The 15,576-nt window shown below is 40.0% G+C and overlaps 1 protein-coding gene across 6 annotated transcripts; it reads right to left on the bottom strand.

Annotated features, from left to right (window-relative positions):
• Positions 1–204: 204 nt before the first annotated feature.
• LOC308126374 (uncharacterized protein) lies at positions 205–5,396 on the bottom strand. Of its 6 annotated transcripts, none has more exons than XR_013936435.1 (9): positions 5,282–5,396; positions 5,102–5,170; positions 3,628–3,749; positions 3,451–3,540; positions 3,168–3,320; positions 2,330–2,539; positions 2,065–2,151; positions 1,673–1,876; positions 205–994 (listed from the first exon to the last, which is right to left on the bottom strand). XR_013936435.1 is itself a non-coding variant. In XM_080490723.1 (9 exons), the coding sequence occupies exons 2-6, from the start codon at positions 5,160–5,162 to the stop codon at positions 2,624–2,626; spliced, it is 567 nt and encodes a 188-aa protein (XP_080346849.1). In that variant the 5' UTR covers positions 5,163–5,170; positions 5,282–5,396; the 3' UTR covers positions 205–994; positions 1,673–1,876; positions 2,065–2,151; positions 2,330–2,623. The 6 variants fall into 6 exon arrangements, 5 of the variants coding, with proteins under 5 accessions (XP_080346849.1, XP_080346850.1, XP_080346846.1 ...); XM_080490723.1 differs by having other exon boundaries at positions 2,330–2,793; positions 3,451–3,511; XM_080490724.1 differs by having other exon boundaries at positions 1,673–1,820; positions 2,330–2,793; positions 3,451–3,511.
• Positions 5,397–15,576: the final 10,180 nt, after the last annotated feature.

The following is a 15,576-nucleotide window of genomic DNA, read 5'->3' as shown; positions in this document are numbered from 1 at the left end:
CAAACTTTGCTAGTAGAAAATGGTCATTGATCAACATACAAAACCTGTCCCATAAGACTCCTATGCAACTGTAGTACAGCCATTGGGAACTTTTTTATCAAAAAAGTAGGACCAAATAGTATGTAGAGGACTCAAAAGGTATTTTAAAACAATGTATGGATGTATGGGAGCATGCCACAGAACTCACGATTGTGTTAACACAGTAGGGTTTTTAAAATGGCCTTTATTATTCATCTTTGGAAAATAATAGGTACAACGTCATGGCTTCAATATAAAGTGTTACATAGAGGTGATCTACACTCTTTACATGTAGTTAATCAAGCAGTTAAACATTTCTTCCAACCAAACAGGTAAACATCAAACACAAGAATACAGTTGAAGCGTTGTACTGGCAACAGATTGTGGTTCAACGTATTGATTAAAATTTCACAAGCTCTTGCAGTACAGCAGTAAAGAATTAAGCATTGTTGTTGCCTTTACATTTTTTTTCTTCCAAATTGATTGCACATGTAAGAAATGTCACACACCCCCACCCCCCATGATGCAAAAACAAGTTTGTAGTTCTATTAGACAAGATCATTTTCCATATTAACATGGTTATTTATTTACAAATGCACCAATGTCTTTCACCTATAATAGTTGACAAGGAACCGGCGTCTGCACATCCAACACTAATTCAAACTCAATGGCCAATGCCAAAAACCACTAAATTTTTTCTGGCTGCTTGATCTTCTCATGTTATAAGCTGGTCCATAAGGAAATATGTCATCCTGTCCACCTTCAGGTGTCTCGTAACTGTGCTTCAGTAGCTCCTTTCTTATCTCAGAGATGGCATGGGTATTCTCTTGACAGTTCAGCAGCCCCTTCACTGTGTCATGGTAGAAAACAATGACATGCAACACAACATGAGGGAAATTACTCCACGTTCTCTTGCTGGTTACAGGTTTGGGTTCATGTGAGTGGCGCATCAAAACTAAAATGACCCGTTTGTCACCTGTGGAGAAACAAACAGCGGAGATGGGGGATGAGACAAGACGAGACATGAGGAACGCTTTTCTCAAAGAACCACTATATCTCTATATAATCTTCTACATCATTATTAGACAATATCAATATCACTTTGTTTGGCTTTCCATATTCAAAGATAGTGAAGGCCCTGTCAGGTCAGGTATAGAGTTACAGTCATGTCTACCAGCCTCTGCCTAACCCTTTGAAATAATAAAACAGATAATCCCTCTATCGTCACTCAAATTATGCCTTATTTAAACAGTGCTAACAACAATTTGCCTGATTCTGTGACACATTTTATGCTTTGAAATTTCTCAGCAACTAGCGATAAAAGCATCTCTAAACAAAGTAGTGGACCTTCCTTCATTATCTTACATAAAGCTGTTTTCCTTTCATATTTCCAGTCTTTCAACCCAGTGTGTCTAGTGTGACTCAACCTTTGTGTCCTAAGCACACCACTTAGTTTGTGTCATGTATATTACTTTCTAAATTTAAAAATTCAGTCTAGCCTAGTTTTAATAGTTTTTACAAAGTCTTGTAAGCCGACACTCACAGCTACAGTTGCTTTTATAGGGATGAGAGCCATGCTTTCTTCTATTGTTTTCCACTGTGCATCAGATGGGATACAGCGGCATAGTAAAGGTGGCCACAAAAAGTTTCTCACCTTTGACTTGCTTCATCGCCGTTTCAACATCCGTCCCAGTACGCGAAGCAATCGGACAGAAAAGAAGTGTGACGTCACTGTGGTCACAACCTTCCACCAGGTTGAGCGAAACCAAGGAGGAGTCCTGACTCTTTATGCTGTCCAGAATCTGCATATGGGCGTTTAAAGTATTCCCGCTGAGTTCCATCTTGTATTTTATTGTTTCTATTAAAATAATAGAATAGAAAGTACATTACTAATCCCAGGAGGAAAATAATTAATAACAGACACACAGCTGTACATACAGTATGCACAAAGTAGTTCATTCAAAAACAAATACAAATTGTTTTCAGTCTTATACATTCTCATGTCACAAGAAGAAAAACAATATGAGACAACATAAGTTACATTACTTCTTGTTGTCTGTGAAGAGAAACCAGTGGGATTGACACTGAGCACTGGACCACTGCGGTTTGCTCGACTGGTACCTGGTGAATCGACTGCAACATAGAACAACATAAAGTACTTGATAAACCCCCCTTATATAAAATCTTAGTGTAGACTGATGTTATAATTTAATCTAAAAGCAACTGCCGATGAAAGAATATTGATAGTGTCAGTGAAACATTGAGAATGACCATTGATGCATGATAAAAAGTTGAAAAAAATGCCATTTACATGATGATCTTTGTGGAGGGTCTTCAGGTGGGAATTTTTGGGTCTCTGTTGAAACGGTAGAAGATGAGCTACTCCACCAAGGCTTTGGTGGATCCTTGGAATCTTCAGGTGTTTTGTGGGTGTCCGCTGGGAGACTAGAAGATGAACTACTCAACAAAGAACTTGAGTCCTTGGGATCTTGTAAATACGTCCTCTTCACTTCAACACCCCCTGCAATCAACATTTAAAGAAAAAAAGAAAAATCTATAAATGACAGACGAAAGAGGCAAACCCAGAGACACAATGTCCATGCATTTATATGTATGTCCACTTTATCAAATTCAGTGTCATGGAGGTCTGGAGCTGGTCTCCTCTGACTGTGTGTGAGTCAGGGACTGGACAGTTCACCAGTCCGTCACAGGGCAAACACAACCACACACACTCTGCCTTCACAATCATATTCAGCTGGGATCGGCTCCGGCACCCTGCGAACAAGAGGCGTGCTCAAAGTAATTAACATTTAGTGAATGAGAATGTGCGGTCTATTTACAATCTCTACAATATTACCTCCTGTTATAAAGCTTTTGAATTTAAATGAGTGATTAATACTTGCAGTGTTCTAATATTGTAATAATCGCTTCTACATTATTAGCTGCTCGTCAAATAAATTAAGAATGCAGTTTCTTTATTTGAAAAGTTCAGAAGTTGCCTTTTTTCGTCACTTTTAAAGATTTTCCAGGTCATTTGTGATTTGGATAGAATCCGTGGGCTCATTTTGGCTTACTGGCCATATGTTTCATGCCCCTAATAAAGAATATTGTGATAACGAGGTTAAAGAAAGGAAAAACAGAAAAGTGACCTTCATCGGGTTTCTTGTCGGATTGACTTTTTTTGATGTCCTCCAGGAGACTGATGTGAGCATCGAGGAAAGTCTGCACGTTGTTCATCTGGGCCTTCATGTCCTTCAGGATATGTAGGTAGTCCACCAGTACGCCAGTGTCGCTGAGAGCAGCTGGATGGGATGTGTGATGTTGTGTATCAGATGGACTCACCAACAATACCGTCCATACTGTTATTCTTCAATCCCAAATTCTTCACAATAGCCAGAGCGGTTATGTATGTTGTGTGTCATGTATGCATACCTCTCAACGACTCATCGGGGATGAAATCCTTCATTTCGTTTAGGACCAAACCAATAGGCCGCTGAAACCACCGAAAACCACAACATACACCTTCCATAAACAATTTGAGTTGAGTGTCATTCATTTGTGAGACAATGACTCGTCCTCTTTTTAATCTTTCACAGCTTGTTAACTCACCTGTTTGTGTATCGTTTCAAAGATTGTCTTCCTCATCCGGAGATTATTTTCTCCAGGAAACAGCTCCCGCAGGTCTTCGTGAGTCAGCAACTTGAGGTCCGAGTCTGTGCAAAACTTCAGCTCTGAGAAAACAGATGTGCCATTAACTCTCTGAGAAGTCTTCAAGTGATATCAAATGCTGCGGCCAGAGAGCTGAAAGGAACTAACAGGGGATCATGTTTCTCTGAGTTGGCTTCCTGTAAAATATAGAATTTTAAATCGTTTTCCTAATGTACAAAGCTCTTAACAACAGGCCTCCATTACATCTTTAACGGCTGTTCTTACAATCACATTCAAGCAGATCACTTTGCTGTCGGGGAGCTGCTTACTTTAGCTCTCAGGCAAGCTTCTACTTTCAAGAGTCAACCGTTTCTACCATTTTAAGACAGTTTGGGATGGTTTAGGTCTCACCTGACCAATTTATACAGAGATGACCCGATCAAAACTTTTGGCTTCAATCCCAATATGATTATTATTATTTAAATTTTTTTTAAATGATACTTTCAACATCCAATACTGACATTTTGACCTCAAACCTCATCAGAGCTCCAGAAGTCTGTAGTAAAACTAATAGTGGTCATCTACTTTGTTTGTTTGGTGTCTGAACTGTTGAGGTAGCATTAAATACCGTGGATCCCAAATCTTTAAAAGCATCACAGTCCGGTGGTTACAAACCGGCCACACTAGTTATTCCTGGTGAATAAAGTTCCTCTCCAAAAGGTGTTTAATAAACACAGCAGACAAATCACAGTTTGCATGTGCTGTGCATTTATAGAGACGTTTCTATCAGACTACAGGATCCTTCTCCGCTCAAATTTGTGGCAGATGTGAGGCATTTGGTCACTGTGAAATCACCATCAGTGAAGGTTTGTAGATACATCGGTATTACAGATATCACAAGTGGTTTCAGCTGTGAAATATATCCACACTATGAGCTTTAAGCTGCTGTGTTGCCGGCGCTGCTTCAGTGGGGTTGTTACAGGGATGTTTAGGGCATGTTAAGCTTTCACCTAAAAAAATTAATGAAGTTGAGGTGATCAGTTCAATTCATCCATCCTTAATCGATTCAGAAAACTCTTAGATGACCCAATCAGGATCTCAGAGCTCCTCTCCTCACTCTACAGATATAACTCTGTCTGTGCTCCTTCCTCTTGGATCTTGGATCCTCTCGTGTGGGATCTCTTGGCATCATTTCTTCTATAATTGTTGGGTTTTTCCTCTAAACTGCATACGGAAATAACGTGTCATGTTGTGTCGAGTCAACCTGGAAAGATTAAAGTCCAAACTCACTTTTATGTCGCTCTGTGACACAGAGTGATCATGTGAGGGAGGAGAGCTCAGCACAGACTTGCTCAAAAACGAAACCAACACTGTGACTATTATCATTGACTCACATTATGTACTTTGGTTCTTTTCGCAAAAAACAGTCACTTACGTTCCAGTTTGTTGGCTGCTTTTTGGTCGATGTGTTTTATTTCCTTCAACAAAACAGACATGATTTCACCTGAAAATAAGAACAAAGACCTCCCGAATATGTTTAATTCAATCACATTTTGCGCTGTAAACAGTGTCTATATGTTAATAAGTAGATCTTCAGAAATGTGTGACAACAAACCTGTTTCAGTTGAGCCTGCTATCCAAGCCTTTAAAATTCACACAAATGGATTGTTTTTCAGCAGCAGAGGAGCTCACCCTTCGCCGTTCTTTACAGAAAAACGAAAGTGAAACACAAGATTGTTCTTTCCACGCTGTCACGTTGGCCGTGCGCTTCACGCCGCCCATTGGCTGGAGGCGCTGTCCATCAATATTGGCCCCGCCCCCTTCCCCGTAATATCCCTATTTATCTGAATTTCAACTGCACCTCCTCCAATAATAGACAAACCTGTTTGAAGTTGATTGGTGTTTCTAAAATTTCCCATGAGTGTGCATGAGTCTCTATCTCTCTCTATTTGCCCATGTAAGTACAATCAACAAACTCTTGTGTTAAACTTTATGTTTCAGTGAAAAGTCAACGTTCACCTTAAAGCTCACCTGTACCTGCTGCCGAATCTCTGGGGTTCCTCTGATCTTGATACCGTCTGAGACCACAGCACGCTCACATGTGCTGCAAATCCAGCAGAGTGCAGCACTGTACAGTTCAGTTGAACAAACCGAACCCTGCTGAAGTATCTCCACTATAATCAGGAAATCAAATTATTTCTATTGTACATGAATTATATTTTAAAGCAAAAGCATTTTTTTTTTTATTCAAAATGATTCAGATGAGAAAAAAGCTGTAACACTTTCAACACAATATATAGTAATATATTGTATTGGTAATTTTAGCCTTTGAATTTTAGGAAGCCTATGTTTATCAGCTCTGCTCTTGAAATGTGAACAGCTTTTGGTTGTAGTGAATAAGATCCCATGACTGATACTATAGAAGCTCTAACTGCATCATTATCATTTAATTGAAATAAATATTAATAATAGTCATTTTTAAAAAAAAAATGCATCTTTGGTGGTCCATTTGTTAAGTGCACGTATTCATACATTGATAGAGTTGGTCACCGCTCATTTGGAATGCTGCAGGTTCAATCCTGCAGCTCTCCATATCTCCTTGAGCAAGGCACTGAACTCCAAACTGCTCCCAATGGATAGAATGAGGGCCTTGCATGGCAGCCGCCTCCATTGTTGTGTGGATGTGTGTGTGTGAATGGGTTATTGTGACTAATGGCAGCTGTTAAGTCAGTAGAAAAAGTTCTATATGGATGGATGGAGGGTTAATTTAGATAACTTGTGAGTGCTTTTTGCTTATCTCGTCTTGGAGAAGCTCTCATTGTCAGAGCGGCTGACTTTGTCGGCATAATACTTGACGTCAAAAGAAGCTCAGACAAGTTACATTTTCTCTCCCTGCATGCTTGTAGGGCGCTGAAAAAGAAAGGAAAGAACAGAGATATCTGAAAGTCACCAGCAGCGGTGGGTTCCTCTGTTGTGTCCAGTCATCAACCAGTTGTGACTGTCGCTGCTGAAAACAGCAGGTTTTTTTCTTTTTTTTTTTCTTTCTTTCTTGAAGACCCGTTGGCACACAGTGACAGTAGGTGAAGTGTTTTTCTCTCCTGTGTCAGACTTTCTGCGGGGGGCGAGACAGCTCCTGGTGGCTCTGCTCAGTCTCAGACATGTATGAGGGAAGAGAAATATGCAGCTTCACATGGATCCGGCTGTGTTCCCTCTCTATGCAGTCACATTTTACACCAAAAACTTGTGACTCTGCCGGCTGCAACAGCCTAACATTTTAGCTGAGAGGCCTTTAATGGAGACTTTGAAGCTTCCTCTGTAGCTTCTTTGAAGAAAATGTCATTATCAATGATATCTAATAAGGGATTAAAGTTGCATTTGTAATTTGTAAAGCTTGTGTTATAAATTGCATGCCTCTAATCCAGTGATCGTAACATTGGTTTGGAGAAGCAGTGACATGCTTTAGCCAGAAGATGGTAATCAGGCATCAGAGGTTTCTATGTTTGATTCAGCAAATGCAGGAATCTGAGCAGAAAGGTTTAAAGGCTGATTTGGCCTCTAGCCTAACTTTGAGGAGATGCCAAGTCTGCAGTGCATCGGGAAAAAATTGAGATAGAGCCAACCGTTAAAGCAAACAGATGCCTACGTCTTCTCTGCTGGTCTCAGTTACAGCTATCAAGATCACCCCCAATGTGTTTCATTCGGGGTACGTGAGCAAGCCGTGCCTAATCGTACAAACATAAAAACACAAACTGCGATAAAACAACAGCAAAATCTCATGATGGGTCGGAAGCCAAAGCGTAATAATGGATTTAAAGAGCAGTTTTAAAAATGGTGAGGAGCCCGGTAAGTCATTTATTTCATAATGTAAGAAAAGCAACAGAAAATAACTCCTGCTCAGAACCCAGTATCTTCAGTAGAAGCGCAGGCAAAAACAGAAAACATATTGCCAGAGCAGAAAGGATAAAAGATCCAAGATATACTATATTACACTATAAATGTAAACGACTGATTAGGACTCTGTATTAAAAGTGATTTCATAAACACAGGATATAAAGAGCTTCATATTACAATGGAAAAATTATAATTATCATAAATTCAATTCTACAAAAAACTAATTTTATGAAATTCTAAAAAATATTTAAATCAAATAAAATGTACAAAAAGGTGGGCTGGCCGGTGATGAATGATGTTCAACTCAGCAAATGAGACTTTGAACTTTGTACAGCTAAAAGATAAGTAGTAATATTGAAGAAGGCCATATAGACCAAAGAACAAGGAAACTGAAACAGTCCTGAACAGATCCAGTGTAGTTTTTGGTTGAACCTCTGCTCTCTCTATATATTTTTGTTTTAAATAAATTTTAGATTACAAATTAATTGCAAAGATTAAGATAAATTGTCAATTGGCCCCATTTCTGCATGCGTAAATTCACTAAGATGCCTTCTTCGCAGTGCCTGAAAGGGTGAAAACTAACATTGAGTAATTCTGTCAAAACTGCCAGAATAAGAAATTGATTTTCCTCATACAGATGGCAGGAGTAAAATCACAACTGAAAGATGAAATGGTTCAATTTTCCAGCCCATCTAGATTTTTAACGACGTGGCCTCTGGTTCGGGTTAATAACAAAATTCAGTTACTACTCTTCTGAAACTGTTTTTAGTGTCCTTGTGCACTTTTGACCCATATCTACTATTCTACTGTCTATTTGTGCTTGTTTACTGTTGTGTGTGTGTGCAGTGATTGTTTACCTTGTGCTAATGTCGGCCGCTGAAGATGTAAAAGTTATTAATATTTTGTTTTAGCCAGCTTTTGTGTGAATTTGTGCATTCCCAAGAAATTCTGAAACCATCAGTATGCTCACAGTCCCAAAATAAATAAATAAATACATATATACATTTTCTGGTTGTTTGTTTAGATAGTTTGAACACCTAGCTTAAGCAACCGGTGAAAGTAATCGGATAAGAAAGGTAATAAAAGTGCTATTTTTTCCCTCACATTTTCTTTCATTTTCATGTAGAGCTGCACTAAACTGCCCAATAAATTTGAAAACAAAAACACTCGTAAGCACCACTTCAGACAGAAAATGCTTACTCCTGTGTGTACGTCCCGTGGAGCGTGCATATTTACTTTTGGATTTTATTATGCAAAACACTGACATGAAAATACAATGTCAAGTAGGGAGATTAAATACTTCTTCTGTTTATACTGCATTCAGCCCTTTGATATGAATGACAACAAGATAAGGAGGCTGTGGATGAGAGGGAGCGCCACAACAGAGATCCAGTGATGCAACTCGAGCTCCTAAACACCAGGGGTCTGATCTTCCCCTCTTAACGCGCTCAATTATCGCAAAATGTGATTTTCTCTCATCCAGGCACAAGCAAAACGTTAGATTAAAAGTCAATGCTTTGTGGACACACACACACACACACACACACACACACACACACACACACACACACACACACACACACACACACACACACACACACACACACACACACACACACACACACACACACACACACAGCTCACAGTCACAGTCACAGACATTGCCCTCAGTTATTATGCATTCATAAATCAAAAGGTTGTGACGGGAATTAATCTAAAACGATGGTGAGCGTAAGTCACCGGATGCAAATATGACAGCTTTATTAGAAAACTAGATTGCTTGAATTTGTCTGAATTAATGTGACACTTTTTTTTTTTTTTTTGATTAAATAGCGGGCCCTTCCCCTCTCTTACTGAGCTGGGGTTTGAAGGGGGGGGGGGGGGGGGGGGGGGGGGTGTAAAAAAGGTGCCAGCCGGAAAAAAAAAAAAAAAACAGAACTAATTTTGTCCTGCTGTTGTCCGTTCCAGGGGTAATACATAACTGAACAATACTTTTTAATTATGCCGAATTATGTTTCTGAAATGGACATGGGAGTAATTCAAACCGTAGTCTGTCAATGAGCTCAACAAATTGAGAAATATTCATATTAAGCTGTAAATATTTCTTTCTGATAGGTTGAGCATGAATACACATATGGGTTTATGGGCCAGTTGTACAGTCTTGACATAAATACATGTATATCTGAACAGTGGTGAACATTTCAAAGCTGCTTGTCTATGTCGTGCCAACTTCCTGAGAGTATCTTCCTCCTGTGGTGATTTAGTAAATTTTTCCATTCATCCGTCTTTTAAACCAGTACGGTCCTTCTCAGAGCAAACACAGAGAGACTGAACGCTTCCACAGATAGAACACGCAAACTCCACACATAAAACTCCCCAGCTGGACTGGAGCCGGGGCTCAACTGGCTGTGATATTTCACTTATTGATTGAAAACTGAACTAAAACAAAAAGAGCTTGAGTCTTTTTTTTTTTGTTATTGTTTGTTTTATATATAGAAAACATTTGAGTCTTTCCTTAGTAACGACTTGCTTTGTGTGTTCGGTGTCGTATTCCATACACACACACACACATACACTCTTGTCTTGGCTCTTCCTCATTCATTTCTCTGTTCTTGGGTGAGATAATGTGACAAGGACGTTATCTCGCCTTCTCTTAAAAGGTTGAGAGAAACACTCACTTTCCCCCTTTTTTGATTCAAGTGCACTTTTCTCCTCGGAACAAATAAACCAGCACAAACACGCGGTATAAGAGATCTCCTTCTCACAATGTGTGCGTACAGAATACAACAGGGAGAAGGCAGGGAGCGTCTGTAGAAGTGGAATAAATATAGGAGGAAAATAAGATCTGAGCCAGAAGTGAAGTGCTGTGTTTATTGAAGAGGCAGGGTTTTTTTGTTTTTTTTGTGGGGGGGGGTGTAAGACGTTAAAAAGGGAGCCACAGCTGATCACACTGGAGTGAAGTTTTGGAGAGTGAGCATGAGGAGGAGGGGGATAACCAGCTAAGTGGCAGGTTACGACAGAATGCAGATCAGCCAGCGGTGGGACTGCAGGGTGTGTGTGTGTGTGTGTGTGTGTGTGTGTGTGTGTGTGTGTGTGTGTGTGTGTGTGTGTGTGTGTGTGTGTGTGTGTGTGTGTGTGTGTGTGTGTGTGTGTGTGTGTGTGTGTGTGTGGAAAAAAATTGTGGTTGTAAAGGCTGAACAGAGCTTTGGGAGTTGTGCCAGGAGGGATGTTGCAGCAGCCCAGGCAGGATGACTAAAGCATGAAAGGAGGGTTGAGTAGGTTCCCTTGTGAGGGAGGAGGGGCATGCAGGTGGGGGTCTGGTGCTGCGGATGGTGTAGACTGCAAACATGCAGCAGCAAAGACAAACCGTGGCACAGCGCCATCATCTGTTCATAGGTGCAGGAAGTTAAAAACGGGTGTGAAGCAACTGAAATTGAACCTCCTTTTTGTAGTTGTCTCATATTTTCTATGGCGTGGCTGTTGCCTTCAGATCATTTAAATGACTCTCCGGTGGAAAAGAAAATCTTTCTGCCAGCAAAAATTCAGCATTTGTAGGAATGTTGAATATACTGCCAGCAGTCTACTTTTTGAAACCGTACTGGGACCCACACCATGACGCACATCTTTATCCATTTCAACTAAATCAAATTCAAATCGACATTCGACTGAGCGGTTGTCGTGTCCTGTACCGATGCAATACGTGTTAGTGATGGAAAATAAATAAACAAATAAAGCTTTTGTGTGATTTCTGCCGTTTTGAATGGTGTGGTAGCTCCAGTTGATGACTGGCTCCCTCGTTGGATGCTGCTGTGCAGCTGCTTTGAGTATTTCTGCATTAGCTTGTTGGTGTGCTGGTGTGCTTATCTGTGTGTGTGTGTGTGTAGTCAAGTTTTTTTTTTTAAAGAAAACACACAACATGATTTGCTTTGCGTGTAAGTCACTGAGCCCATGCAGAGTATTAGTGTGTACATCTGTAGGTGTGCATCCCGGTGAATGTGTATGTCCGGGTGTAGTCATGTGCCTTTTGCATGTGGGCTGTTGTGCACGATGATAGTCATGGGAGTGTGATTCCTTTGATCACGACAGCTGCATGGAGAAACAGATTACCTCTCAGTGCTGCGGCGACAGAAAACCGCTCTCAGGTTGACAAACCTCACCAGCAAATTTAATATCCCCCTCTCATTTTACTGACAAACGCGGGGGTATAAGAAGTCTTGTGTGGAGTCATATTGAATTTTGTTTGTGAATATCATGGCAAATGATGTGACAATAAGCTCAGTGGGGCCATGTTGTGTTGTTCTTTTGAACAGACTGTATGAATCACAATCACAAATTCACCCGCGACAAGATTAAAATAGATTTGTAGTCGTTTGATATTGTGCAAACATATTGAAATGGGAAAAAAAAAAAAAGATCATTTAAAGTTTGTGATTGTATTACCACTACATCTCTTTGAATGAAAATAACACGGTGTGCTGCGCAGAAGGAAATGGAAAAATATAAATTTAGCCAGAAAATATCGAGCTTTTTTTTGTCTTGGCTGTACATTCTGTTTTGTATGCGCTTTAACTTATTTAAAAAAAAAAAAAAAAAAAAAAAAAGGTTTTGACATTCATTTATGCTTATGTTATTCAGTTATGCAGTGCTATTCCAAGTGATTACACTTTGAGCTGTACTGTACAGGAAAGCTGTTAATTATGCGTTAATATTGTGGTGCAACTACACTCAACTCCCACGAGCATACTGTCTCTCACCCACACACAAACACACACAAACACACACATGCACACAAACTCAAAGACTGCACTTAATCAATCATAGAGGCCTTTGTTTCCCAACGGATTTTTTTTTCTCTCTTAGTGCCTCTTAAATTTCTTTCAAGAAAGACAGCAGAGTGGATGGGTCGAAAATGGTTGAACCTTGAACCTTAAGAACAACTGACTCGTTGGGTTCTCGTGACTTTTGAAAAGATACAAACTCGTAAAAGCTTCCCTAACAAAGCAACCATTCAGTCATTGTTTAAATTGGCTAAAAAATACAACATGAAGCTTTATTTCAAGTTGTTGTTGTTTTATTATGTGGCTCCAGGATCTTTCAATCGGCCTCTTGTTGAATTTGCCGTGCCAACCATCATGAATTTCAAAGGTTTCGCTTCTTAGTGTGCACCTGTTTTCAATCTCTTCAGTTCAGCTGACGGTACCTACATTATATAGGAATTGATCTTTTTATAATACTCTGGGCTAGAAGGCAAATTATTTCCCAAAATATCCAACCATTACATTAATAATTGAAACGGCCAGCCGTCGCATTAACGCTCATCGGGTGCTCATTTGAATAGCTCTTCATATTTCTTGGCTTCGTCCCCACCGAAGGTTTCCATGAATGAGTGTTGATACTGTAGAAAAACAATTACAGTGAGGCTTCACCTGCTGATTTAAAAATTCATAATAGGTAGGTTATTATAGTTATTCATTAGTAATACATTTTCTGTGAACCCTGGCTCAGTTCACGTTCTGTTTTGTTATCAAAAGCTCCTAAACTCCTGCTGACGCAGTAATAAGAGTAGCGGCAGCCTGCCGGTGTAACGCTGGCCGGCGTGTGTCGGCTCCCGCAGAATCCTAATCTGCTTAAATATTGACTTTTGTGCTTGGTGCCTGATTTTGGTGTAAGATTGTAGGCGGAGGAGGAGGTATTAATGATGAAAATAGGAGGAGGCATGTACAGTCTGGAGTGTATACAGATTATCAACTCGCCATGAGCGGCAACCCAGAGTGCTGTAAACACGGTCTGTAAACACAAGCTGGACATTTGGCAACGTGACGCCCGTCATGGGGCGAGTGTCATCAAAGGTTTGTGGCACCGCTGATCCTTAAATCTGTCTGGACGCCAGGGATGGGAAAATATTAGACATTAAGAATCTGCTCTCAAGTCGAGGGACACCCGAAGCCAGCGAGTTGTGTGCTTACGTGATATGGTCTGTTTATACACAAGTGAAAGAAAAACAGAGTGAAACGGCATAAATCTTGGTGGTGTTGTTGGAGGTTTGACTCTATAACACCAGCAGTGTGGAGCTGGGAATCTGACCAACGCTCAACAGACGCTGACGTCTGAGCTTGTCATCATGGAGGAAAGTTAAGAGCGAAATCTGGCGGGAGAACAGATGAGGAAGAGGAAGAGGAAGAGGAAGAACTCCATTTGCTTTCGGATCGTTAGTACAGCTCATGTCATGTTTTACAATTTCCTCATTCAGCTGCCAAATGAAACCCGTCATTCTTTGAACAAGGTGTCACCCTGACCCCACCCAAAGCTCACTTATCACCCCCATGCCATGGTCATATTATATTTGGCTCTTAACTGATAAAATATTGGATCTTATTCTTTCTTTCCCCGAGAGGACATTTAGACAAGTTAATTTCATGATAAAATTGAATAACCACACAAACAATAACGACCATGTTTATCTTCAAGAGCTGCTAAACTGATTTCACTGCGATATTTTGTAACTTTTCTTTCACTCAGGAGTCCTCTCGTGCCACTAAAATATCGACGCACGGACATCTCGTCCACAAAACTGCAACCCTGGACATCTCGTCCATGACTAATTGTTTCAGCATTATTGATTTGAAGGATTTCAAAGTATATTTGACCCATTTGGAAGGATTATTAAGCATATTTGACACAAAAAAACGTGCTACTGAAAATATATTTACATACACTTGTTCAATTTGTCTACCATTAAGAGAAAGGGAATTAAAGAGAGACAAAGTTATATGATACTATACTAAATATATATGGACATATACTAGATATATGAAAAATATATAAAATATCAATTAGAAATAACAATATGTAAAAGTACATTGCACAGGATTTCTTTTCTCAAAAGAAAATTCAGAAATCTCATCCGTGGATGAGTTGTCCAGGTTGCAGTTTGGTGGACGAGTTGTCCTACAATCAGAATTTCTCGTGTGTCGAACCAGATCAAGCCATGAGATTTATTCGGGTCCCTGAATTGTGATCTCATTGGTTTGTATGCTGCAGTCCTCATAATTGGGCTCAAACTAATCCTCCATGTTGCTGATCATTGTGAATAACTTCTTTTGTTCCTGCTGACGATGCAGTGACGTAACAGCTTCACCCAGTTTGCGGGAAAAAAGTTATTAAAAAAGGGAGAAGATCAAATTTGATTATTTTTTAATTACTACTATTTCAAGAGAAACACACCACAGGAGAAATTTCCCAAAATATTCACGATAGTGAAAATTTCTCTGCGATTGTGGCCGCCTGACTTCACTATGCCACATTTGAATATTTAACACTCACATGTCTCTTTGAGGAGGTGTGAGACTAATTATCTTCGAATCTAAATTTGCATACAGGATGTGCAAGTATACATGTGATACCTGCTGAGAATGTGTGTGTGTGTGTGTGTGTGTGTGTGTGTGTGTGTGTGTGTGTGTGTGTGTGTGTGTGTGTGTGTGTGTGTGTGTGTGTGTGTGTGTGTGTGTGTGTGTGTGTGTGTGTGTGTGTGTGTGTGTGTGTGTGTGTGAATGAGCACGTATGTAGCCCTCCCGGGGTGGCTCAGTTCTGTGTAACGCACCTAGCCTGAGGGCTGAGGTTGCCAGGTTGTGTAAATAAATTAAAGCAACAAATTATGTTTAAAAGCTTCTCCCTCTGGCCACGGAAAAGTGTGATCCATTATTCATGGGTTTTACTGCCGGGAATCTACAGGCAGGTGTCTGTGCACGTGTATGTTTGTGTGTGTGTGTGTTTTTTTTTTTTTTTTAAACGTCAATTACTTTAAGATTAACCGTTCCTACATCATCACATTATCACTTTGATGAAATTTAATGTCGTTTACATTGTGACGCCAGGAATGAAAACATAGACTTTGTTCATCCTAAAGCAAATGAAGGGATTAGGATCTCTGGTGCAAGAAGCTTGTAGAAGATGATGCTGCAGTTTTACTTTTCTAAATAAGCAAAGAGCAAACAGAGAGAAGTTCTTTACTGGACTATT

Source organism: Lipophrys pholis, assembly GCF_963383615.2.
Source record: "Lipophrys pholis genome assembly, chromosome: 21".
NCBI classification, from domain to species: Eukaryota; Metazoa; Chordata; class Actinopteri; order Blenniiformes; family Blenniidae; genus Lipophrys; species Lipophrys pholis.
This window is presented reverse-complemented; position numbering and strand designations above follow the sequence as displayed.